The sequence below is a fragment of the Mus caroli genome, unplaced genomic scaffold, assembly GCF_978045245.1.
Source record: "Mus caroli unplaced genomic scaffold, Mus_caroli_1 scaffold_1, whole genome shotgun sequence".
Lineage (NCBI taxonomy): Eukaryota > Metazoa > Chordata > Mammalia > Rodentia > Muridae > Mus > Mus caroli.
Genome location: NW_028227256.1, coordinates 57,636,165 through 57,663,090, shown reverse-complemented (window position 1 = coordinate 57,663,090; position 26,926 = coordinate 57,636,165). Strand labels below are relative to the sequence as shown.

The 26,926-nt window shown below is 39.6% G+C and overlaps 1 protein-coding gene across 1 annotated transcript; it reads right to left on the bottom strand.

The window, feature by feature from the left end:
• On the bottom strand, positions 1–26,622 carry Cd28 (CD28 molecule). The gene is made up of 4 exons (XM_021171822.3): positions 26,552–26,622; positions 8,592–8,948; positions 6,516–6,631; positions 1–2,298 (listed from the first exon to the last, which is right to left on the bottom strand). The coding sequence occupies exons 1-4, from the start codon at positions 26,607–26,609 to the stop codon at positions 2,170–2,172; spliced, it is 660 nt and encodes a 219-aa protein (XP_021027481.1). The 5' UTR covers positions 26,610–26,622; the 3' UTR covers positions 1–2,169.
• Between the last annotated feature and the right edge of the window lie 304 nt (positions 26,623–26,926).

Below are 26,926 nucleotides of genomic sequence, written 5' to 3'. Positions count from 1 at the left end.
TGTTGGTTCATACCGAGAGCAAACGGCTTTGGACACCTATGTTTCGGTTGTGCTCAGAGGAGGTATGAAAACTCTCAGGTGTGATTCATCTCCAGTAAACCTCCTTTTCCAGTTAGAAAACAAAGTTATTGATTGCCAAAGACCAAATCTTTCCGTTTAAGAAAAAATGGTTTGTTATTTGCTATGACCCTTTCTATAAATTCTCCAGCTCTGTCATTTTAAAATATAATTTTATAACTTAGATTCAAGAACTCTGTGTGTCAAGAGGCTGACTGCAATCACAAGGGCCAGCATTCTTTTATCACACAAGTAGGGCTAATCTTGGCCTTCTCTGGTTTAATTAAAGGCACAGAATGAAAGCCATTTAAAAAAAAAAGCCAAAGCACAATATCTTCTGTCTAGAATTAAAAGATTCCTTCTCTTCTTACCCCTCATATTTAAAAAAAAAAAAAAGTTTAAAGATCTCTTTATATACAAAAACAGTGGGGGGAGGGGAAATGCCTCATGTTTGATTACAAGATATTCCAATTAGCTGGAAAGTTATTGAAGCTGAGAGATTCTCATGAGTTTGGGTCATGATTGTGCACTCCTGAGATTCCAACTCTTGGGAGGCAGAGGCCAGAGGATCTTAGCAAGTTTCAGTATGGCCATCTTACAGTTGAGGAGTCATAGACTTGGATGAGCAGTGACTTGCCTGAGGCCATTTAACTCATAATGAAATGGTTTTTTAGCCTTTAAAACCTCTGAATAATTCAAAACACTATACAAATGGTGAAGACAGCTGGACAGCCGTTCTTCAAGGTCCCCAGATACATTCCAGTTGATCCGAACTGGAAGCAAAAAAGAAAGTCCACCTTCATTCCAGTATCAGGTCTTGTAGGTACTTGAGAACTTTGATGTCGTCCCTAAAGACACATTCCAAAATAATTGTTCATGTCAATGAATCCCCATGGTATGAAGCAGCTGAGCCCACAAACTTCTGGAGTCCTGAGTCCTAGGACATATAAAATCCCTCTAAACTTTAGAATCTAAAGGAACTTATACTGGGGCTCCCTATGGTGCCTTCTGGAAAACATCTATGTCTTTCATACATGGCAAGAATGACCTCATTCCCTTCCTCAGAGGAAGCTCCCTGGAATGCATCCTTACCACCCTGACAAATACTAACACAACCCTTTTTGTTCACAGTATCATGACTAGCACTATATAGACACAATTTCAGATATCCATCTACAAAGGACAACAAGTGGCCCAACTGTAAGAAGTTGAAACTTAAATGATTTGACTATAACAGGCTACTAAACAGATAACTCTTCATAGCATTTTGTGTGTGTGTGTGTGTGTGTGTGTGTGCATATAGGTATGTATGTATACATATATATGTGTATGTATTTTTTTTACATAAAGTGACCTTACTTCCTCTCACATTCTTCTTGGTGTGGGAGGGCTATCTAGTTCTGAAATCATGTTGTGACTATTAATAATACTGAGTTCCCATGACAGGGAATGAGGAAAGAAGCCCTGGGAGTGCTTTGGGGCCATTCCATGAGTCAATGTGATTAAAAATGGTCAGAAATCATTAAAAAATATGTCCACAACTTTCTAAACTAACAGGAAAACACTATTTAGGAGCTAAGTGGCTCATTTCATGAGTGAAAAAAGTGTTTTCATCATTTTTCAAATAGTTAAGTACTATACTCTAACCTACCCCCACCCCAAACACCAACTTAGCCAAAGAGAAGGTTTTTCTATCCTTTCTTCTCTGTCTAAAACATCTTTGGCTATCACATCACATGACTGAAATGTGCTGGCAAGTGAAAAAGGGGCAGGGCTCATCCAGGAGCCTGCAAATTGACTTTCCAAGGCTGAATGAATGATCCTTTTGATTGCTCTACTCTAACTTCCCCAATCAAGTCAATAAATGTATCAAGCTTGAGTTTGGGTCAAGCCACACAGACTTTATCCTGCCATAGAAGTTTCTGTCATTCATTCCAGAGTCTCAAGATGATCATGACGTTAGATCCAGACACTCTAAAATAGTTGGCATTGGTGGCCCAGTAGAGGTCCAAAGTGGCCGGCTGAAGATGAGGCTGTCCTTTCCTATCCAGAGCAGTGATGGTGAGCAGGTAGACGGGTACCAGCCGGCGGGCTTCTGGATAGGGGTCCCTGTCAGGGGCGGTATGCTGCAAAGTCTCTGGCAGGGGCGTAGGGCTGGTAAGGCTTGCGAGTGAGCCCAGGCCTCCGGGGAGTCATGTTCATGTAGTCACTTTGAAGGAGTCTGTTCCTTCTACTATTTGTCTAGGGGGAAAAAATGAAAAAAGAAAAAGGTCAATATGGAAGGACTTAGAGGAGGTATTATTGGAGGGGTTCTAAGACTTTAGGGATAATTACGCAGATCATCAGCTGTCAAATGACCCCGAGGAGCCTTTTTGTGCACCTTGGACTAGGATAATGACTAATCAAAGCCTGACTACCAACAGCTCTACTAAAACTCTAAAGGAAATTGTTTTATAGAAATGCATCCTTTATTCTCAATGTTGTCATCTAATCCGAAGCCCGAGAACGTGTTTTAGAACATATTCACTATTGATATGTAAACGCAATAGAAAGCCTTTAGTCTTTGGCTAGATTAAACACTCCCACTTTAACCATTCATTAAGTAAGCTATTTTTCTGTAGTTAAACAACAACAACAAGACAAAAAAAATAAACAAACAAACCACCAAATTCTACCAGGAGCAGAGAAAGAGGAATGATACTAAGCCTGGAACTAGAGGTAAAATCACTTTGCATCTTGGCCGTGTTTTTTATGACTGTGGTCTAGGGCATCATTGCTAGATCAACGTGATGGTAGTGTTTGCATAGTTGTCAAAAGCTTAAAGCCATGTGGATTGCAGGGTCGGGATTCTCTGCTATTAAAACACAAAGCCTTCTTCTAAGCAGACAAGTCAGATGTGATAAGTATAAAAAATAGGTGTGAGGGACCGGTGTTCCTGGATTGATAATGAGTGGTTGAGGACAGCCTTGGCCTCCTTTTCACAGCTACATGCCAAGGCCTCAAAGTAAACAAAGACTGCTGGGAATACTATCCAGGCAAGCAGTTTTCAGTACGGAGGCTAGCTTTTAGGGTCTCCTTTGCCAACCCTTGCCTGTGGATCCTCCAGTGAAACCATAGCTTAAAGAAAGGCCTCAGTAAGAAGGGTGTTGTAACTTTGAGGTTCTCCAAGCTACACACAAAGATAAAGAAAATCTGTTACAATCAGCTCCCATGCTTACCCCAACACTATTATCAGACAGTGGGTTTAGCTGATTCTTAACCAATGGGATGGAAATAGCTGGGGATCAAGTCCAAAACCTATGGTGTTCATGTGCACTCTCACAATGTATATGCATAAAACACCCACCCCTTGTGTCTGTGTATCTGTGTCCCTCACCAACCAATGCCCATTAAAGATGCATGACTTCAAGGCCACTCTACCCTTTGCCTTTCCTCCTACCTCTGCCTTGTTTCCTAGACAAAGTAGCCACACACAGGGCACACATAAGCAATGTACTAAAATGGTCAAGAATGCAGATTTAAAGGCAGATATGCTACCTAAATACACATTACCTACACATTGTGGTACATACTGGCAAAAAGCATGTTAAAAACAAAACAAAAACAAACAAACCAAAACAACGCTCCTCTAACCTAGAAAAGGGAGCGAGAATAAAAAAAAAAAAAATGAAAGGTCGCAGTCTATGGCAACCTGACCAAGAAAAGCCTTTCCTTTACTCAAATGCCAACATCAGGTCAAGCACAGAGACAGAAACCCACACAGCCTGGAACTACCTACAGTAGCACAGCATGGATTCTCAGGAGGCTCTGGAACCCAGTTAACTTTCACCTAGGGCACATTGCTGGCCAGAAAAAAATAGGATCCCAGAAAGTGGTTAAGTCCTCAGGATCCCTAAATGCCCAGCTCACCAAGATGTTTCCTGACCAAATAGCAGGAAAGGAAGAGCTCATGGTAAAGGCACTACATTGTTCTGTGAGATGCAAGTTATTCTTATACCCCCACTTGGTCAGAGAGTACAAAGACCTGGGTCTGAGGTCCAAATAAGTGGCATTTTTGTTAGATAACCTGGTTTGACTCCCAAAAGCCACACAAGTAGAGCACTAAGGCTGTATAGTCACAGTGAGCATGTGAGATAAGTCAAGAGCAGTTTTCCCAAGGCAGAGAAGACGAATCTTACCAGAAATTGGGGGGGCTGCCAAAGGAAAGCACGAAACTTATCTGATGCATGACTTGAAAGGTGAATTGTTTTAACTCATTGAAAGTGAGAAGCTGCTTTGGGGTGATTTCAGTCACTCAGTACATTGGTGCCTCATCTTAGAAGCTGACTTCCTTGATATCTATTTATCATAAGTGTTAAAGTGGTGCCTGTGGGATCACTGAAAGCCAAAGCAGTTTCCAGAAGTCCTTCCCACGAAGCTAGTAAATTCCTTTGACCTAGGTCAATATATGACAAGGGAGCCCCTTCTTGGAAGGGTACCCAGAGGTCTATTGCACCTGGTCTTTAGATTAGGAAATTCAAGTTCTTGGTTAGAGACTTGGAAAGGAAGAAAGTCAGTAGTTGAGGATTAGAAAAACCAAGTCAAACCTAAGGATTCTAAAGTCATTGGAGGCCCCTGTAGAGCAAGAAGATAGCAAGAGTGCAGACTCCAAAGTCCAGAACGATGGGCGTTCTCAACTAATATCAGAGCCAGAAGTTGGGCAATAGTTTCTATACTAAAGCCTCTGTCACCATACCCAGATTGGACAACTTTTGGAATTCTCAAGATGAAACAATTCCCATGAATAAACTAACACTGTTCTCCACTGTGTAAAAGTTATAGATTAGTCAAAAGGTAGCTTGACAAATGTCCGCCTGCCCCATGGCCTGTGAACTACAGGAATGTGTGGGGAATAATAGAATAGAGAGGCAACTTTGGCTAAGCAAATAAACAATTTAAATCTCTTGTGGGAAGATACAACTTGATGACTTAGAACTAGAGCTGCCCTGTCCCCTCTCCAATGCTATAGTAAATAAGATGGCATCACATGGAATGAGTTCTAGAAATCCCTGACCATAAGTTGTCTCTTTAAATATTTGGATTATGCCTTAAAATGGGTATCATATCTCAAACAGGCTTAGTTAGGTCCTTATTTGCTTTGTATGGTGGTTACCTATTAGCAGCACAATAAGCGTTCACTAAGTCCTAAGTGTACTTCATAGTAGATGGGTGAAGAATAGCAAGAAAAGGGGTCTTTTTGTCTTGTGCAGCATACATTTCTCATTGAAGAACTTACCTGTATATTCACCCAACTTCTGGGAAAAAAATCAGAGTCATGCAGAATCAATACATAAGGCATTCTCTTCCTCATACACAAAGGGGTTTCTAAGAAAAGGATCCTTGTTAAGGTGGTACCACCTTAACAGTGAATGTGTTCATCAAAATGTGTTCAACAAGCATAAGGAAGATAGCTTAGCAGTTAACAGCACTGGCCTCTCTTCCAGGGAACGGGGTTCAATTCCCAGCACCTACATGGTAGCTCACAAATATCTGTAACTTCAGTTTCAGAAAAGCTGATGCCCTCTTCTGGCTTCCAATGGGTGCCAGACATATAAATGGTGCACAGACATGCAGGCAGGCAAAACACTTACTCACACAAATTAAAATTCAAAAATCTTTAAATATGTTCAAAAGTCAGACATGGTGCTATACATCTATAAGCCCTCAAGAGGATGAAGCAGGAGGATTGACATGAGTCAAGGTCAGTTTGGATTGCATAGTAACTTCCAGATGAATCTGGTCCACATGGTGAGACGTTGTCTCAGGAAAAAAAAAATCAAACCAACACAAAATGTTTAAGCTTGAATCAAAAATTCAACATTGAGGAAGATGAGAAAATATCTATTAAACTTATGCAGAAACATCTATAGAGACAAGTAATCTCTATTCAGTGGGGAGAGCTCTGAACAGTCCCTCTCCCCTTACAGTCTCATAATGACAGCATCCAAGTTGACCTCACACAGTGCAACTGCTTCAGAAGAGACAGAAAATAGGACTGACATAAACAGACCTGCTTTCTTCTGGTTTGAATGCACAATTTCATCAGCCTACTTTCTCCTGATTTTTTACCCCAAGCCAAAGCATGGGCTTCAGTTGCCTAATCCTGATGAGATTTAGATTTTATACTTTATGTATGCATCTAAGCTGCTTGATATGCAATTATTATGTTAGAAAATTAAGAATAAGAAAAGCTAATTCTCTGTAATTTCCCACCGTAATCTTCCCATTTCATTCCAATTCTGCCTGGCTACTTGGTGCCTTCTGGAAAACAGAACTCACATCAGATCATTACTATGTATAAGTTGGACAGACTGAAAAGCATCATCTGCTTTAATGTAGAAAAGATACAGGCCAGAGTCTTAATATAGTCAGAGGGCAGGTGCAGAGAAGTTACATAAAAGCAATGTTGCTCCTCTTACCCAGATAACACAAAGAGCCACTGTCACTAGCAAGCCATAACAAAACAGGACTCCAGCAACCACGACCAGTGCCCAAAACAGCTTAGGAGATGATTGAGTATGACAAAGATGTTTCTCTGAAAAACACAACATGTGGGTTAAAGGACACAGAAACAGCAGTTGAGTACATTTCTGTCCTGTACATCAGAGGAGAATTTGAAAGTACTAAAACATGCAAAATACCACCAGCTTAGATGATCGAGTCTTGCTCTTTGGGACTTACTCAACCCCACCACTGATCATACTTGGTCAGTATACAAGGCTACGGTTACAAACACTGCTTTGTAGTGCTACACGGGTGGCAGTCACTGGGTCTTGTTAGCACTGCATAATGCTAATGGCGACTTTCAGTGACTTTAACCTGACCCCTAGCTCCTTCCCCACCCCACCCCCGACCCCTGTCAGGTATATAGATAATTTATCTATACACTAAACTCTTTGAATAAGTGAAATGATACAAATGTTTTCAACCCCTAAGAAAAATCATCAGCTTAATATGGCGGTCAGAAATCTAGCCTGGAAAAAAGTGAAAAGATAAATATCTGGCTCCAACTCCAACAGATTATCCGATAGCGAATGAGTCAGGTTATTTATTTGGTATGAGGAAGGGGATGGGGAAACTCCACGCAGTCCTATTAAATCTCGTGGGAGAGTATAACTAAGCAGAATCCTTCACAGTTCATCGAGATGTATAGACTTTGAGTCCGATGAATTGGGATACATGAATTTTTTTTTATTTCCAAGTTCTTTCTAATAAAGTTGTAATAAAATACATAAATAAAGAGAATATCAACAACTCTCTGGTCCATGAAGCTTTAATCCTGGCTACACATTAGAATTATCTCACAGAGTGTGAGATCATTATCTAACTGCCCTTCCTCAAGCCATGTTGGTGAAGTCAGAAACTTAAAGTTGAGCACAGACATTTTTCCAGTTACATACTTAGGGTTTACAAATATAAACAGGGCTGAAAGCTGCCAAGTACAGAATCCCTGACTTCTTTTCTAGTTCTCCTAAATCTATATGTATGCATACACACAATATACTAGCCTAAAGTAATGTATCATTTATATGGAAAAGTGTTTTACTCTTACCTTCCAAAATAGTGTATCTTTTTATCCTCTGACTCAATCCAATTAAAATATCTTGCCTGAGAATTACTGATATTAGAAATCTTAATTTGTGCATTAATTGCCTCTGTTTTTGCCAGAACATGAAAGATACTGTCATGTTAATATAATAATTCTTTTTTTGTTTGATATTTAAGTTTTCTTAAGTACACCTTTGTTATGGCATAAGAGAAAATGCATTTATTGAAATTGTGCTAAAATTGAATGTAAAATGGAGGATATATTTTCTTATCTATCATTCTCATATACATAAAAATCTATCCACCCTCTCTCAGTTTTTATGTTAATGCCAATAACGATATTTGAGTTTGAGAACCCTATTAGTTTTCTTCCCAGTGTTTACACAGAACATAATCTCAACGTAAACATAAGTACTTATTGCTGCTGATTCATGAGTGCTGCTTAATTATATTGAGTTTGGGGCTATTAAAAAGTTGGATAATTTACCCAAGATCTCAAATTGCATGCCCCTACATTTCTAGACCAGCATCCTTTATATGTTTTGGAAAATGGAAAGAAACTTAGTAATGGAAGAACATGGATCACAAAAAAAAAAAAAAAAAAAAAAGAATTAATTTAGTATCCAACCCATTCTTCCTGAGTCCTGACCTGTCAGACTATGTTTCATTGTAGAGGACTCTGTGCTCAATTTCATACTTGATCCAAAAGGTCAAAAGAAAAATCTCATAGTTTCTATTCCCATAGACTCATCCCTCGTCCTTCAGTGAGGAAAGATAAAGGCATTCCAAATAAGCTGGAATCATTGCTGGAGTAAAAGGAAACAGGTTTACGAGATTTGCCTTCGAGTCTCAGATCACGTGCGAGCGCCCCAGCTTCACTTATCCCAACCCTGCCTTCAGCATTGCGCAATCGTCCTTTAGGTTACAGTAGTACAGTGGTGTGTTACCTTTTATGTGAATAATAGTTCCATTGCTCCTCTCATTGTCTAGGTAAGGCGGAGGATACATGAACTCAATTTTGCAGAAGTAAATATCTGTGTGATTAACATGCAGATTCCAGAGACGGAACGTCACTGTTTCATTGTCGAAATCCCCGTCGCAGTTGAACTCCGCATTCGAGCGAAACTGGGGCTGATAGGTAAAATTCCCATTCCCGACACAGACTTCCACGTCGCTGTTCACACCCTTGTACAGGGATGCCCGGAATTCCTTTGCGAGAAGGTTGTAGGAATACCTGCAGCTGAGGCTGACCTCGTTGCTATCTACCACAAGCAGGGGCGACTGCTTTACCAAAATCTTGTTTTCTGAAGGGAAAAAAACATTTAGTTAGGAACATAAGAATAATAATTCCATTGCCCTGAAATCAAAGTGAATTAATTAGCCAACTGAACAGATCTCCAACAAAGTTAGTCCCTTGGCAGAAAAAGATATATTAATAGCTCTTCTTGGAATGATGACTACACTGAAAGTTCTCAAGTTTATATTTCAGTGATGCTTGCATCCTTTTCTGAATGGGAAGACAGGAGCATGCTTCCACCTGGACGGCAAAATGTGAGCTGCTGTGAGCATTGAGTACCCCAGCTAGTCACTAGAATTTTTTTAGTCCAGTTGAGATTCCTATGATGTTGACAGGCCTTGGGTTGACTTCCTGAATAAGTGATCAGCTTGGAGGTCTCTTGAAAACCTGACACAGATGTCCAAGTGATTTTTTTTTCAACTCTGCAACAGATTTTTGTAAAAGTATTTCAAAGTTTCAAAACATTCTGACTTTACTTATTGACCAAACCAAGAGCAGTCAATAAAGGGGTAAAGAAAGAGGCACCACGTTTGTAGCCCCAAGGGCTGGCTTAAATTACTCTTCCAGAGCAGATTCAGATAAGAGCCTCCCAAGAACGTTGCATGATTATTCTCTCAAAGCAAGAAGAGTTCTATCTTTATGCAACAATCAAAGCTCTGGATACCATCTAATTCAATTTCTCCCCTTAAAGGCAAAGAAAATAAAACTACACACTCAGTTCCTTTGGGGGAGGGGAGACAAAGCTCATACTGTTTCCAATGCACCCCCATTTCCAGAACACAGAAATACAGAAGTACAGTGTGTGTGTGTGTGCATGTGTGTGTGTGTGTGTGTGTGTGAGAGAGAGAGAGAGAGAGAGAGAGAGAGAGAGAGAGAGAGAGAGAGAACATGCATGCAAATGAAGGTCAGAGGTCAAGTTGTAGGATTGGTTCTTTCCCTCCACCCACAGATCAGGTTTGGTAACAGGTGCCTACCATGTCTTTGACTCTCTATTTTTTTTTCCAAACAAACAAAACAAAACAGAAACAAAAACCGGGATTCACTGGCTGTCTACTACATAGACCAGGCTGGCCTATAACTCACTAATTCATCTGCCTTTGCCTCCTGAGTGTTGGGATTAAAAGTGTGGGGCACCGTTCCTGTACATTTGTTTAAAAAGAAAAAGATGACTGAATGAGGTCTAGAAACATGAATGGTTCATCTACAGACATTGAGCAAATGGTGAACAAAATCAGAACTGAAACCAAAGGCTACACCACCTAAATAGCTGACCGCTTAGGCATGGAGAGTCAACATCACAGATCAAAGACAGATAGAATGTAGGCATCCTCTTTCTCAGATATGACCTCGATTTTTCAGTAGTAAACAAATTGCTGTCTGGGAAGAAATTTTTAAAAATAAATAAATTAAATTAAAATCAATTTTTACTGGGGAAGCATGCTAAGAGCTACCTATTTATAGTTCTTGCTGTGAGGCTGTCCTTTAATTGTGGAGCAATCTCTTCAGCCTGGTAGTTCTAATTTTTAAAAGGTTATTTGTACCCACACCCAAGAGCCAGTTAGATTCGGAAGTTGTTAAAAATGAAATTTATCATTTAACCTGGGATTGAATCCATGTACATAGGTGTTTTGTTTTTGGTTTTGGTTTCTGTTTGTTTGTTTGTTTGAGTTTGTTTTTCCTTTCTTCCTTCCTTTATTTCTTCCTTTTTGCTTTGGGTAGAAGGTGAGTACACAGAATTAAATCTCTACTAACTTTTATCATCTATAGAATTATCAGTATTTCTATACATATGAACTTAAAAAGAAAACGCATATCCACGACATCTTACTCCCAGAAATTCTGATATATTTGGTATAAGTTAAGATGTGGTTAGTGTTGATATTTGGGTTGAAATAACTTTACTGAAATATAATTCACGTATCATAAAGTTCTTCTTTTTAAAAACACGATTAAGGGATTTTTTTTAACACAATGAGAGTTGTGAGTGGACCACCACTGTCTGTAAAACATTTTCATTACACGGAAAGGAAACGTCAATCGCATGAGCCATCAGTTCCCATCATGCTCTCCCTCCAGCCCCTGGCAACCACTCCTCTACTTCTTGTCTCTACTTGCCCATTCAGGACATATCCTATGTTTGAAATCACAGTATGTGTGTCGTTTTGTATCTGGCGTCTTTCACATAGCTATTTTCAAGTTTCACGTGTGATGTGATAAAAGTATCAGAACGTCAGTTTATGACTATTCCGTTGTGCAGCTGTAGTGCATTTTGTTTTTACACTCAACATTTTTTTTTGCCTGTTATGAGCAATGCTGCTGTGAACATCTGTGTAGGGGTAGAGAGGAGCTAGAGGGAAAGGACAAGCTCCAACATCCAAACTCCAATGTTCTTTTAGTAATCCCTGTCTGATTCAGCAGATGACATCTTCCCAAGACATGTGTGAGAGAGGGAAAGCAGGTTTCCTACACATGAATTCCTTGGGCAGTTCCCAGTCTAGTAAGGAAGGAAAAAAAATATATATATAGCTAGTTTTGATCCAGTAGACAACAGTCTGCAGGTTGTGGGACCAGTTGATTTCCTAGACATGAAGACTGCTAGTCTGTGGGATAAAGGATGATGCCTACATTGATTGACAAATGTTTACCAAGATCTCCTGCCAGTGATAGAGACCTAGTGAAGGCTCTTAAGCTGAAAAGCAGGTGCTCACAGCTTTTCATTTCTGTAGATCACGCTAACCAAAGTGGAAGCAGTACTTTGGAAGGTACAAGGATGAGGGCATGGAGAGTGGGCAAGATTCATCAGAGGTGAGAGGTGAGAGACTACACTGGCTTAGAAGTAGTGGATGAAGTGAACAATGTTTACAGGCTAATGCTTACCCAACTTGACAGTGATTTAGGTGTGGTTAAAAGAGAAAAGGAAGCATTTAAAATGACTTCCTCAGCCAAACAGGGTAAGAAACAAGAAGCTATTTTTCTTTTTACTCATTTCTACTTCATTACCAGAATAGACAGATCCAAAAATTAAGTCAAGTGTGGACATCTGGGCATAACGAAGACCTGTTTTCAGCATCAGGGGTCGTGACACAGGATGGAAACTTTCAGAGGAAGAGACTGCAGTCATTCTCTGAAACGGTTTTTCTTCACAAGGAGTAATATGATAACTCAAAGGTAGCTTTTCTTCTTCTTCCCAGCACGAGGCCTCTGAGCTCAAGCCTCAGCATGACTGAGGTTGTCTGATTTCTCCCGAGCCCATTTGACCTCAGCGTTACAAACCAAGCATGCTCTCAACGAGAACTGCACAGCCCCTGTGTCAAGGCTGTGTGTTGGCTGCCATTGTGCTGGAGATCAAGCACAGACCAAGGAAAGGGGAAATACCTCATTCTGTGACTGTGCCAGCTTTTGTTGGGAAGTTTGAAAACTGTGAAAAGGAGATGGGCAGTTTGTCTGTAGGTGCTCACATTTCTCTCTTCTGTGTTGACAGATAATTTTTAGATTAGCTGATGCTTAAAGAGAGATGCTATAGTCAAGGTAATTTCTTGTTTTGTGCTGATATGTGGCCAACAGCTTCCTAGCTTAGGATTCAAGCTGATAAATCCTCTTTTTAAATGTTAATACAATTTCTAGATTTTAGTCCCACCTTAATTTATCCCCCATGAGAAGCTACCTGACAGGACCTCAGAATCGACATCTTCTCTGGAGACACATGAAATAAAATAGGTTTCTTTAGGTATGAAAGAAAGATTACAGTTGTCCTAAATGGTATTGACCATGTGTACTCACAGTGGTTTCTAGTACGTATGATACTTCTAGTTCCTTTTAATTTCCCTTAAAAATGGAGCATGCGTGAAGAGATCCATCTCTACCCTACAGCAGTACAGCACAAAGATACAGATGAACCGAAACATGACAATGGTCAGCGTGGCTGTGTATTTTGTTTTTTTTTTTTTTTGGAGTTTCTGGGGATCTGTGGTATTTCAAATAGTTTAAGGGAATATTATAAAATGTAAGGACATACCTAGACTTAGACCAGTGCTTCTCAACCTGTGAGTTACGATCACCTTGAGGGTAAAATATCACATATCCTGCGTCTCAGATATTTACATTGTGATTCATAAGAGTAGCAAAATTACAGTTATGACATAGCAACAAAATAATTTGATGGCTGGGGTCACCACAACATGAGGAAATGTACTAAAGGGTCACAACATTAGTGAGGTTGAGAAGCACCGACTTGGAAGGAACTAGAGATACATTTAGCTTTCCTCTATGGACTTCTGTTTGAAGATGTGTTGTTTTCTAAACCATGCTAGGAATGATCTTTCTTTCCCTCTGCAAACATTTGATTCTGTTTCCCTTCTTGTGAGTGGTTTACCTAGGCTACACCCACAAGAAACAGTGTTACTCTCCCAACTGCATTCACTCAGCACAGTAAAAGACTGCCTTGGCTGGCATGTCTACCAATCGAATCGTCAGGTTGTTTTGATGGTGAATTTGTGCTTTGCTTTTCAAAGCCTCTCCTAGCAGCTAAACAAGGCAAAGCTGTGGAGACAGGAAGCAGTAACCTCAAGACTCTTTTCCACACAAATCTACACCAGGTGATATGAAGACTAAGGGCAGAGGTGAGAAGGCACTTATCTGCAGCCCAGGGCAAGGCTGTGAGAGCCAGAGTTCCCACCAAGAGTCTGTAAAACTTGTGGTAGAACTGGCTTCTAGAAGGTCGACAATTGATTGTGTTTCCAAGGGAATGCAATAGTTACAAAAACAACTTCTTTCCTGCTCATCAATTCTAAGTGGGTCAATTACTATGCTTAGGAACCAAACCAACCTCTGTACAGGTGCACTGGAAAATCATCTCTAAGGTGATCAAACATCAAAGAACTCTGACCTTAAAAGGATGTATACACACACACACCCCTCCCAGTTAAGCTAAATTGTGTATTTACAAAGAATATGAAGTATAAAATACAATGTAGGGAACATAGTAGTTTAGAATCATGAGTCTATAAGACGAGTCCAAGCTCAAGACAAATAAGCAGCCTTTGAGACTTGAACTCAAGCCTTCCAACAGATTTTGGTCTATTGTTCCTTTCCCTCTGAGACCCTGCATCAACATTCTAACCTAATTCCAGTGGTTAGTTTTAGGTCCTCTAGAGTCTGGACTTGATCAAAGAGCTGACACTGAGAGCTTCAAGTGAGAACCAAGGGGATTGCTATTTAGCAGTTGGTAAGTTGAATGGCAAGAGGACTGGACCAAAGTAAACTTCATTTTCTCCACCATTTTAGTGGAGTTCTGTATGGAGAGAGAGAGAGAGAGAGAGAGAGAGAGAGAGAGAGAGAGAGAGAGAGAGAGAGAGAGAGAGAGAGAGAGAGAGAGAGAGAGAATCTCAGCTGGAAGGAACTTGAAAATTATCTAAAGCCGTTCCCTTGTTTTATAGATGAGGCTACTGAAAACAAAAATAATAAATGACTTTTTTTTCAAACTAAGTCACACAAAATACTAAAGAGCTAATGTGTAATTTATTTGTGTAGGTGTAAGGACTGATGCTTTCAATTATAAATGAACAGAAGAAAAAAAGAACAACTTTGTTCATTCAACAAGACGTCAGTTTTGTGCTCATATTTAAAGGAAGTATGGTTCCAACTAGCTCTTCCTTGTCTGTGATTTTCCATTCCATAGTCTCTATTACCTATATTCATCTGTAAACCCAGATCATTAAATGGGAAATTTCAGATATAAACAATTCATAAATTTTGAATAGGCATCACTCTTGTGATGAGGTCCAATGTTAGTCACCTGAGATGTGAATTATCCCTTTAGTTGGTTGTTCTACTATGCATGTGCTACCAACACAATCACCAGTTAGCCATGAAATTGTTCCCTGAGCTATCAGATCAACCACTGAGGTATCTCACTGGTTTTGTTCAAACGACCTTTATTTTATTAATAATGACCTGCAGTGAACGAACAGTGATTCTGGCAAAAATTTCTCTAATTAATAAGGAAAAAAAAAAAGATCAAATGCTGAGGTATTTAGGATTCACACTAAGGAGGGAAAGTCAGGCTAGTTTGCTGTTACACCTCCGACTGCAGAAGTTGCAGACACAGTGCGTGGTGGGCTTGGCAAAGATGGGAAAGACATTCATTTACAGAGTTTTGCTATCCAGGGTTTCAAGTATCTACAGAGAGTCTTGGAACATGTTCTCCATGGATAATGAAGGATAACTACACACAAAGAGTTTGCGCACAATTTGAGAGACCTACAGGTCATAGATGAATTTCAGATGAGACCTACAGACACTATTATCATACAAACTGCTTCTCATGAAGAATTTCTACTTCACAAGTAGTGCTTATCCATTGTAGCTCTTCTATTTCATTTTAGCTCCATGTACAAAAAGATGTCAATCAGCTCATAAAGTTACTTTCCAGTCCAACTTTTAATGGGTGACTCCTTAACTAAAAAGATTTACATTTTTAATCATGTTTACATTTATAATATTCTGTCTTTCTTTTTTTATATCATAAGCATCATAGTGAAATAAAGTGGCCCACCAAGGCTGGTGTGACTCAAGACTGAAGCATAGACTGGCATGCTAAAGAAGATACTAGAAAGATATTATACATACTTAATTAGAAATTGATTTTTCTTCTGGAGATTCTAATGGATTCCATTTATTCCCATCACAACACTTCCATACATTTGGAAAAAAATGAAGTTATAGCTTCCTAATTCTGGTGTTTTCTTTTGAAAATTCCAAGTGAACAGAATTTGATGTGTTAGTAACATCTTAGGTAGGGGGCGAGGCTATGTTTGGCCGCATTGTACTCTCGTGTTTGTAGCCAGTTATGAAGACGTCATTGGTTGCCCTGGCAAAGAATGCCTGGGTTCTGACCACAGATCTGATTAAGTTACTATAATTTTCCTCCAAACGTATTTCCTGTTTGGGACTAGGATATCCCTCACCTTCTAGCCCCCTGACCACTAGCTTCCTTTCAGACTCTGTAAGGTACAGGCTCTCTGATGAGCCAATCTAGTGCTTGTTCTTGAGCCTGTAAGTCATACTGGGGGCTCAACATCTTGTAGCTCAGGTAAATAGTTTCAAAGTAACTATGGTCATTTCCTCTCATTTTCCATCAACTGTTTTCTTGCAATTCTTCTCATTTTTAAAAGAAAGCATGGTATAAGTAAAATCTTTTTTTTTAAATGAATTTCAACAATATGATATACAGGCATGTATGTTGTCTCTTGCGGGATTCCAACTGAAAATATGTGGCCTGTTAAGTCACTGGCACCCGTAGGCAGGCTTGTTTATGAAAGGTGCACTGTTCAAATTGTGAGAGAGTAGAAGCCAACAGGAGCAGGGGACACCTGTGGCATTCAGCACCACAGCTGTGACCACTGTTAGATCTGAAGACAGGAGATGCCAGAGTCAGAAGGAAACAGAGGAGTAGTAGAGATCACTGTGACAAAGCGTGACTATTGTCGATTAAAAAAAAAAAAAGCTAACCGGCTAACCTTGTCCAAGGCTGTGTGTCATTGCTATCAACTGTATCAAGTACACTAAATCTTATTAATAGTATATAATATTTTAAAACAAAACAAATATCATTCAACTCAGGCAATTACAAATTGATTATAGGTGCCAATGAAAACAGAAATAGAAACATGATGAATAAATTTACTAAATGAGTCACTTTGGACCATTACTGATCGAAGCTATACCCTTAACTCTGTTCTATATTATGACCTACAGTGCTTTGGATAACCAAAGACAGATGATACAGATGAAAATCATATTAAAATTTTAAATGCAAGGTAAATCTTCAAGGAAAAAAAAACCTATGGTCATTTTCTCTCATTTTCCATTAACTGCTTTTGTGAACTTCTCATTTTTATAAGAAATCATGGCAGAAATAAAATCTCTCCTCCCAAAAAATGACATTGAACAATATGATACACATGTACAATGATGTAGAAGACACTTGTCTTTGTCTCTTTAAAATATTACTATCCTATATGCTACTTGTCAGAAAGTTCCAGTGCAAAAACCAACCAACCAACCAAACAAACAAACAAAAAAAACCATATGAGTACTGAGACATAAAACATTCATTTCTAGGAGAGAAAAATTGTTAGAATAATTAATGTATACACTCTGAAAACAAAATTTGATTAGTCAGAAAATTGTTCTCTGATATTCTAAATTCTTCCATGACAAAGTCATTAATTCAGCAAGTTTAAATAATGAGCTCTGATTATTTGGTTCTTTGGAGATGGAAAGATATAAAAGAAAGCCCTGGTAGGTTCACAGTTATACTCCAAACCCAGGTGCATGAATTCTAGAGTCACTGACAGTTCCAAGGAAAAGCTCACAGATGCAATGAGTCTGGAGGCTTCTATACAGAGCAGTCCTGAACTGGACCATGAAGTCTACAGCAAATTGAGATAGGACAAGATTAAGGAGATGACCTTACTGCAAGGGTTTATCAGAAAGTAACAAGGAATTTTATTTATTTAAGGAAGAAATAGGTAATATGTTTACACCAATCATGCGGGAGGCAGGGGGCTTTGATACCAAGAAAAGGCACGTGGATTTTTCCAGGACTCTTCACATATAAGGTAAGAATGGAGTCCCACCTCCCCCGACTCCCTGCGGGGAGAGGTTGCACAATAATATGATGGAAGGTTAAGGACAATTCAGAGCAGTGAGGCTGTTGCCATAAAAGATGTGAGCTGGCAAGGCCTGAGCTGCAAAAGGATGAGCAAAGCACCAGCGCTGGACTGACAGTCAGTGCGCATGAGTGGAGCAAAGCACCAGCGCTGGACTGACAGTCAGTGCGCATGAGTGGAGCAAAGCACCAGCGCTGGACTGACAGTCAGTGCGCATGAGTGGAGCAAAGCACCAGCGCTGGACTCACAGTCAGTGCGCATGAGTGGAAACCCACCCAAGTTCCAGTGCCGGCTAAGGGCAAGAATTGAGGCACCGTTGATAATGTAAGTTAATAAATGATATCTGTTTGGAGAGAAGAAACTGATGGATTGTTTCAGAAATGTTAGACTTAAGGGGTGGATAAGGCCTCCCACAGAGACAATCAGGAGGAGACAAAAGGATAGGGCCAGAGTTTTAGGAAGCTGCTGGAGACTGAAATATCCTTAGGTCACCTGTGTTGAGGGTGAATGGTAATTTTCAGATGAAAAGCCATTGCCTACTCCTGTGTAATCCAGCCCCACCTCCCAGAGATTCCACTGTGGAGCTGAAACTCATAACACACAACCTCATAAGCCTGAGAACAGTCCCATCTACCATTTATAGGATGACAACTGTCCTCCGGTTTTCTAGAAATAGGACACCATGGCAGAGCAAATTGATTAAACAGAAGTGGTATCATAGTAAATACCACTGAGCCATTCAAAAGAGTCAAACTGCATTATTCTAGTACCGAAAGAGTAGTGATCTCTATTAACTTTCAACATGAATATTATGACCATAATTCAATTTTCAAATATGGAAAACCGTTATAAAAGAATTATTTACATGAGTATAACATTTTAATCACTTCATTGTATAAACTCACAAATAAGATTACACAAATAAATTAAGTTACAGTGACTCCTTCAATCTGGCTACCCTGATATATTGTTCTGTATATGTGCATTTTAATCCAATGACCAGATCTTAGGGCTCCTGAGTCTTCATCCTCTGAATTCCTGTTCAAAACATGTAAGAAGACAGCAAAACATTTATCTTATCTGTTCTGCTCTCTGTAAATATGAAACATTTGAACAAGCTGCTCAGGGCTCCTGTGACATGCTCAGACTCTTCTGGGTAGGTGTCAGAGCCTGGAATTCTGGAAATAATGACTGTTTTAGACCTGAACTTTATGGTGGAAAATAAGAGTCAACAAAGGCAGTATGGCTTCCCCAACCCTGCAGACATTTAGAAGCACATAGGCACCTAAGATTCTAAACTACAGATATAAAAGATTTCAGAGATAACACTCTTGCAATTCTCTACATATATGCATCTATGTATATATGTATCTATGTGTATGTATGTATGTGTATGTATGTATGTATGTATGTATATGTGCGTATGTATGTATATATGTTTGTGTGTATGTATGTATATATATATGTATAAAATACATTCTTGAATCCAATCCCTTCATGTACCAGATGAGTAAATTGATACCCAGATCATGTATGTCATGATATGACAAACTAAAACCCCTAACCACATATCTTGAGAAATCCTTAGATTCATATTTTGAGTTGGGAGTGAGTTAGAAAGTTTAAAAACAAAACAAAACAAAACAAAAAAACAAAAACAAAAACCAGTCTTGGTCTTCCAAAGATCAAGCAGATACATACTTATTCCATAAACAAAACAAAACAAACAAACCAAAACCCCACAAAGAGATGCTAAGATTAACATCCCTGATTGGAAACTGGTAGCTTCCAGTTGGTTTGAACCTTGTGGCCCTGTTATCTCAGCCAGGAGCTGAGGTCAAGCCCACACACACTATGCACTTAGATTGTCCTCTCTCTAATTTTCATGTCTTTTGAGAAGACTTCCCAGCCTCCCTCTGAAGTCTGTGCTCTGACTCCAGTGCTCACTTCAGTTGCCTCCTAACCAGAGGAATTTCCCAGATTCTATCCAACTCGGTTTTCCTGATCCTTTTAACTAGTGTGTCATTCCATGCCTTCTGCTTCATTGCCCGGATAAGCGTTTCTAAGTGCGTCTTCTGAACCACTTCAACTGCTTCATGAGACCCTAAAAATCAAATTCCAGCATTTTTTTAAAATCACTATTCAGACCTTTGTTCTAACCTGGTCTGGTCATTTCCTACCTTCGTAGACTTCCAAGTCTGACTGCCAAGAACATGGAACCATATTTGTGGTTTTGTTTCCTAATTTCCTTCCTTCTCAGGCAACATAATCTTGGTCAGAACATGAACCCTAGTTGTGAGGTGCTAGGAAATATGTAAAAAATATGTAACTAGTTGGACCTGCTTGGTATTTCCATTTTCCCATCTATGAATTATGATACAGTTATGATAATTTCTTAATGGGCTTTAGGGAAAGATTGAATGCCTTAAACAATAAAAAAGCAAGTAGAACAATGTCTACAACATAAGTACAAACTAAATATTAGCTAGCAATTTTTATCAATAGCATCATCCGTTAACATCCTACCTACCAACAGCATCCATTTCAATTCTCAACTCTTCATAAAGACTTACCATCCTACAATAATTTGTTGTTGGGAATGGGAAGTTAAGGCAAGGTGACACACTATAGCCAGGCTGGCATAAACTTTACTGTGTAACCCAGACTAGCCCACAGCTCCTGGTAATCCTCCTGCCTCCAATTCCTGAGTACTGGGATTTGGGACTACAGCATGAGCTCCACAAGCAACTCCTACATTAATTTTGACAGAGTGCTTATTTGATGCTTCTCCATTTCTGAAACATTGCAAGCTCACTTTCTTTTTCAACAAATATTTGCTTCCAGCATTTGTGCTCAACAACAAGTTTAAATGAGCAAATGAGACAAGCGCCTCCTCCTTAAAAGTTAATAGTCTGGTATGCAAAACAGATGTTATCAATTCTTAATAACAATTTTGGGAACTCTGAAGAGAACAGAAGTCCCATGTTTTGATATTCAGGGTCTCAAAGAAGACCTTCAAGTGATAGGTAGAAGGGATATCCAAGACTATAAGGATAGTACATGCAAAGCCATTAAAGCATCATATAGCACCATGAGGTAAGGAAGGGGAATGCCCAACTGTCATCATGTAGCTGTTTTCATAGGTTGTATCCTATTACAAAGCTCAGTCCATGAAAACAAGAAAACTCAACTAATGATTCAAGCAGATCCTGTGTGTTGTGACCTTGTGCTTCTTGTCCTTTTCCTCTGTTTCCTCAGTGGCATGAAGGATTAAGATATGAGAGGTCTAATAAATATATGCTAAAGGGAGCTACGTTCTCATAGAACCACCTCTTAAAATAAAGGCAGCCTTTTCCTCAAGGAGGTGACTCATTCACCCAAAAAACTATTATGAAAAACAGTAGATCAGGAATAGCAGAGATAGAAGGAACCACAAGACAAATACAGCCTTGGTAAAGTCAAGAAGGGTGGGGTGCCAGTGTGAGACAGTGGAGGATGTTGGAGTTAAGGACCTTTTTATTAGGGTACAGAAGACATTAGCTTGGATAAACTAAGATGAGAGCAGCCCAAAAGCATGCAACAATCCCAAGAGTCTTGAAAATGTAATCTTTTTCTTAACATCTTCTAGTATGATCATCAGCACAGCTTTCTTCCCTGCAAATTAAGAAATACAGGTTTCCTCCCATCTCTAAACACCTGTGGTTTATCATTGTTTTCCACCACATTAAATTAGTGTGGATAGAATGCTATTCATAATTGACCTAAGACTGAAAAAAAAAAAACCTAAGGTTTTACGATTCTCCCTTTTACTTTATCACATCTTGAAGTGTTTTTTCTTTTTTTAACCTGTCTCAGGAACCAGACTAGTATCTTGCACATAGAAGATTCTCAATAAATGCCTCCTGAAGGAGTGCATGAATGAGAACTTATCTCACCAAAGCACATGGGTGAGCCAGACACTTAATAGCACTCTGGTTTGGGGTCGCTGAAGTGTGGCAACAGAAGAAAACATTCTCCTATGTGCCCTTCCACACTTAAACCCTGAGGATAGAACCAATGTGTTTAAGCTAGACCCCTGCTGATCTCCAATTATGTATTAGTATCACTCAAAATCAAAGACAGTTACCAGGTCACAAACAAGATGCAAATACATCTAAGTGATGTTCTGGCTCTTCCTCCTCAGCAAGGAAAACCACAACCTTATAATGGATCACTGATTAAAAAATCGAAATGTTGACTCTGGAGAGATAGGTCAGTTGGTAAAGTATTTACTGTGCAAGCATGAGGAACTGAGTTCAATGACCAGAAGTCATATTTTAAAAACTAGCTGTGATGGCATCCACTTGTAATCCCAGTACCAGGGAGGCAGAGACAAGCACATCCCTAGTACTTAGTGGGCTGCCAATGAAGCCTACTAGGCAAGATCTCAAAACAGAGAGAATTCAAAAACCAAAAACAAACAAATAAGAAATGGTGGTCAGCACCACAGAAATGGAACCTGAGGCTGCCCTCGGCTTCCACACTCATGCACACATGCACCTGTAAATACACAAACACACAACAAAACACAAAGGTGAAAAGTTGAAAATTCAAACACCCGCCTAAGTTCTCAACCAGTATCATTGTTACAATGAGGGGCGTGTCAATAAATCAGATGTCTAGATGAACAGATGGATGATGAAGATACTTAAATGTTTTGATTATACATTATATGGTCGATTATGAGCCAACCACGTAATTCAGAAGCTGTGGAAAGGATTTCAAGATTAGATTAGAGACTAATGTGAACTATAAGTAATTCTGAATGACATCGTTAACCTGGTTACCTTGCCAACCAACATCCTAGAGATAACGATAATGGTGGCGGCGAGGAGATGACGGTAACCATGATGTGAAGATAAAGAAGCTCGAAGTTAAGCAAAAAGCTCTCCACCGCCATGAAGTGTCTCTTACTCATGAAGAACACAGAAACAATTTGCATAATGATACAAAGGAAAAAAAAACACAAAAACCATGGGACCAGTTACATTAGCAATGGATCACTAAAGGCAGAGAAAACACTCCCTTTCTGAGTCTCTGCCAAGAAACTGAGGACTTCTTGATCCCACCCAGCAAACCTCTCTTCTACAGCTTAAGGCTGTCAAACTAAGAGTCACAAGCAAAAAAAGAAACAAGAAAACCTACCTTGTGAATGCTTTCCCCTCACCCCTCAGGCCTTAATGCCCCCCACCCCAGCCTGCTCCCCCAGCTTCAGAGACTAATTGCCACTCACCAAGTCTCCTGATAAAAGTTCTGGGTATGTTGAACGTTTGTTGTTTTGGTCCTCTTCCTTGGTTGGTTAACTAGTTGATTGGGTGGGTGGGTGGGTGATGGCAGTGCTATAACCACATCACTACCCAGAGAGTCCAAAGAAAGCCTCACCTGACTTAGAGAGCTGGACACCCCTCCAGTGAGTCACAAAAACACCCAGGTCATTTCTCTTCAAGTTTGACTAAACTCTCAACAGAAAAATTCAAACATCTGTGAATAAATTTCTTAAGGAAAAAAAGCAAACTATAATTTAGCTGAGAGGAGAGGAGAGGAGAAAAGGATTTATCCCTGTAAACCTGCCTGCTATGAGGTAATGGTGCTTTCTGGGAGCTCCTTGCCTTCTAGTCATGACAAGTGAACCCCGTTGTCCCCACCAATGCCTGTGAAGGTGAACAAAAAGAACAATGCTTTAGATGATAAACCACAAATGAAATTTGCTTCTGGAATCTTAGTGGCATAATTTTTTTTCACTTGGTCAAGGTCAGCACACTGCCAACTAAGAAGTACTTGAAGGAAGATATCCACACACAACAGTCACGGTAATTACAGGGAATTTCTTCACTCGTGAAAATAGAAAAGGGGGTCATTAGATAGAAGAGTCCATATCTAAGGAAGGGAGACAATGAGAGCCCTTCCCCCATCGCAAAAGTTTGCATGCTTGCTCTTCACAGCAACTCTCACAGATTCGTTTCTTCTGATCTGCCTGTGGCGATGACTCATTCTGCTTCTTGGAATTGATAAATCAATATTAATTTTAAAAGTCCTTGCTATTAAAGTCTCTGCTAGACGGGTTGCCTTTAAAAGAGGGTAGTTGGGGGAGGGGACACTAAAAAGATAGTGTATTAATTAAGATCATGGTAATGAACCAAATTCTTAGCAAATCTCATATTTTGGAAGTAGCTATCAGATGTACTTCAAATGCCAGAATGCCTGGTCAGTTTTTAACAGTCAGAAGAGCTGGCCACAGTGCATCAGAATCAGTGCAAAGGCAGCAGCCTGCAGATTACATCACATTCCTCCGCACTCATCTTTTCTTATCTTACTTTGCAAGCCCAGCCTCAGAGCGACACTTAACCGTGAGAAGTCAATTATTTCTTTCTGTGCATCTACCACAGAGGAAGTCATTTGCCGAAGATCGGGCAAGAATACAGTTTTTAATTACTCTGCTTGGTAGATATGACTTTTTATTAAATGCCAATCATTTTTCCGTGCCTCACTATGGAAAAGGAGTTCTGAGGGGAATGCAGAATCAGTGGAGAAGTCATTCATGTTCAACCTGGCCACTTGGGCATGCTCTATCCACTACGATTTGGGGAGAAATGAAAAGAAGTGCTCTCACGGGAAAGTAAACAGGTGTGTCCTGAGTTTAAGTCTCTAGACTACATGGTCAGTTTGCTGAAAAACTAACAAAAGGCTAGAATATATATATATAAAACCAATGATGCATGTTACCAATGATGCATGTTATCTACCACAAATGATCATTCTCTCAGGAACCTGCAGCTATGAGCTGGACTCACACTCCAAAACCCAACAGAATCCTGTCTTTTAAGATCTCAGGAGCACTATTATCCAACATGCATACAAAACATGTAACTTTAGCAGAAGAAGCATCTAAGGTACAGCTTCCTAACCCTTCCTGTATCAGACTTCTTTAATTGAGCCATAATGATCTTTCTGCTGTATCACTCAAGCCATGAGAACCAGGTTACACTTAAACATCATCAAGTAAGTGCATTAATGCATGCTGTGAGCCAATGAGTCAAAATTATTCAATTAATGAATCTAAAGACCTGCCCCTAACACACAGGCACATTTTAATGCAGTTACATGTCTCCTGTAGCCCAGGTTAGCCTCATACTTGTCATGTAGCCAACGATAACTTTGATCATTCTGATTCTCCTGCCTCTACTGGATTATAGGAATGTGCTACCATGCCTGTTTTATGCTGTGCTGCGATCAAACCCAGGGTTTCATGTACGCTAGATAAGTGCTATGCCAACTGTACTACATCCCCAGCCCAAGACAGTAACATTTGACCAGGGAGTTTCCTTGTGTGAGATGGTGGACATGAAGAGAGAAATGAAAAGCACACAAAAGGCTTCACATCCTTTTCCATGGGTCACACATCTTTGCATTTGCAATTATCTTCCCTTCCTTTTAACTTCTTTCTCTTCAGCTTCCTACCTCTACCCCATCCTACTTTTTCAATGGCTGCTTGGCATCAAATCCTAAGACGTAGTAGGAAAATGATTGGTGTCTATGAAGCAAAACCTATCTTAAGGTAAATAAAACTAACGATCTGCACACATGTGAACTTGCCAAGTTCTCTTTTAGCTAACCCCTGTAAAGATTCTAAACAGGGAAACGTACAAAGCTTTGAGTCCAACCCAAAAAGTTTCCAAAGAAAATACATGAGTTTATAACAAATGGCTGTCCACAGAGGGCATCAGAAAAGCATTCTGTGTAAAATCACTAATGTTGCATGACTTTCAACAAGGGTAAGGCTTTACTATCTAGTAAGACACTTAAGGTGTCTTAAGTATTCCTTTAAAAGAAAGTTAAGATCCCTTAAACAGGATGTACAGAAACCTTTAAACATAAATTTTAAAGACTCTTTAGCTATAAATGTGTGTTGCCAAATTCTGGAGACCTGCATCCTCTGGAGAAATTATTGAACATTCTCTTCAATAGATGGCCTCCTTCCAATGGTCTCTTCATTTGGAATGGAGTTTATGACAATAAATAGCTTTTACTCATGAGAACCAAAGGCTGTTCAGGGTAAGAACTTTCTAATTGATAAATATATAGCCTCCTTGCCATTGCTATTGGAAACTTGAAGGATTTTATCCTAAATAAACATATTTCAACCAACAGTAAAAGGAAACTTACTGGTATCTATACCAGCTTTTGTGCTTACTTCAGGATTCTTCTTGGCACTCTCTGAATTCAGGTAGACATACTGCTTCCATGAGCACCATGCTTACTGCCCAAGCCTGAACTAAGACCTTCACAATGTCTATTGCATTTTATCTCACAATGAAATTGAGGTGATACTCATTTAGGGTCCCGTTTTACAGAGATTTAGGTAGTAAATCCTGCTCCAAACACCACTAGGAAGAATTGAGATATGAGCCTAGGCAATCTAATCCAAGACCTTCAGAATTTACCTACTTTCTTACTTATCACAGTTTTCTAGGATGTAAAAAGTAAAATCCTGACTGGGCGGTGGTGTCACACGCCTTTAATCCTTGCACTCAGGAGGCAGAGGCAGTTAAACCTCTGAATTCCAGGACAGCCTGGTCTACAAAGTAAGTTCCAGGACAGCCAGGGCTATACAGAGAAACCCTATCTCAAAACAAAACAAAACAATAAATAAAATTCTGAATATAAAAGTTCTTGGGACTAGTTGTTAAATAAAATGTTACTTCTTCCCAAAGAACTTGTGTTAAAGTTCTATTTACTGTATTATGAGAATTAGCTAGTTTCTAAATAGTAGCTTGTCAGATTAGCACAAAACTTTAAATGTGTTCAAGTTTCACAGGTCACTACAGTTTTAAAATAAACCATGCTGGTCAAGAGAACACAAATTAAAACAGGGGGAAAAAATGATATCAAAATTGCTTACCTGTTACTTGAACTGAGGAGAAGAAGTTGAGAGCCAAGAACAGCAGCCTGAGTGTCATTGTTCTGATGAGGGTCAGGGCTGCAGCCCCTCCTCTGTGAGCAAGGCAGAGTGTGGTGTGAACTGAAGTCACATCTGCCAAGGTCTGTGACTCTCTGCCATCCAGGGCCACTTTACAGGGCACATGATCAAGGGACTCAAACCACAAGGCTTCGTGACTTTCACACAGGATATTACATTGTTTTTGATGACTTGACTTTTACTTCTTTTAGCAACCAGTCCTTTTTTTCTTTTTTCTTTTTTGGGAGGTGGGGGGGGGGGGTACTGAAGAGAGTGTCAGCCACCACCAGATAATGTGCTCAGGAGAGTTATGCTGAT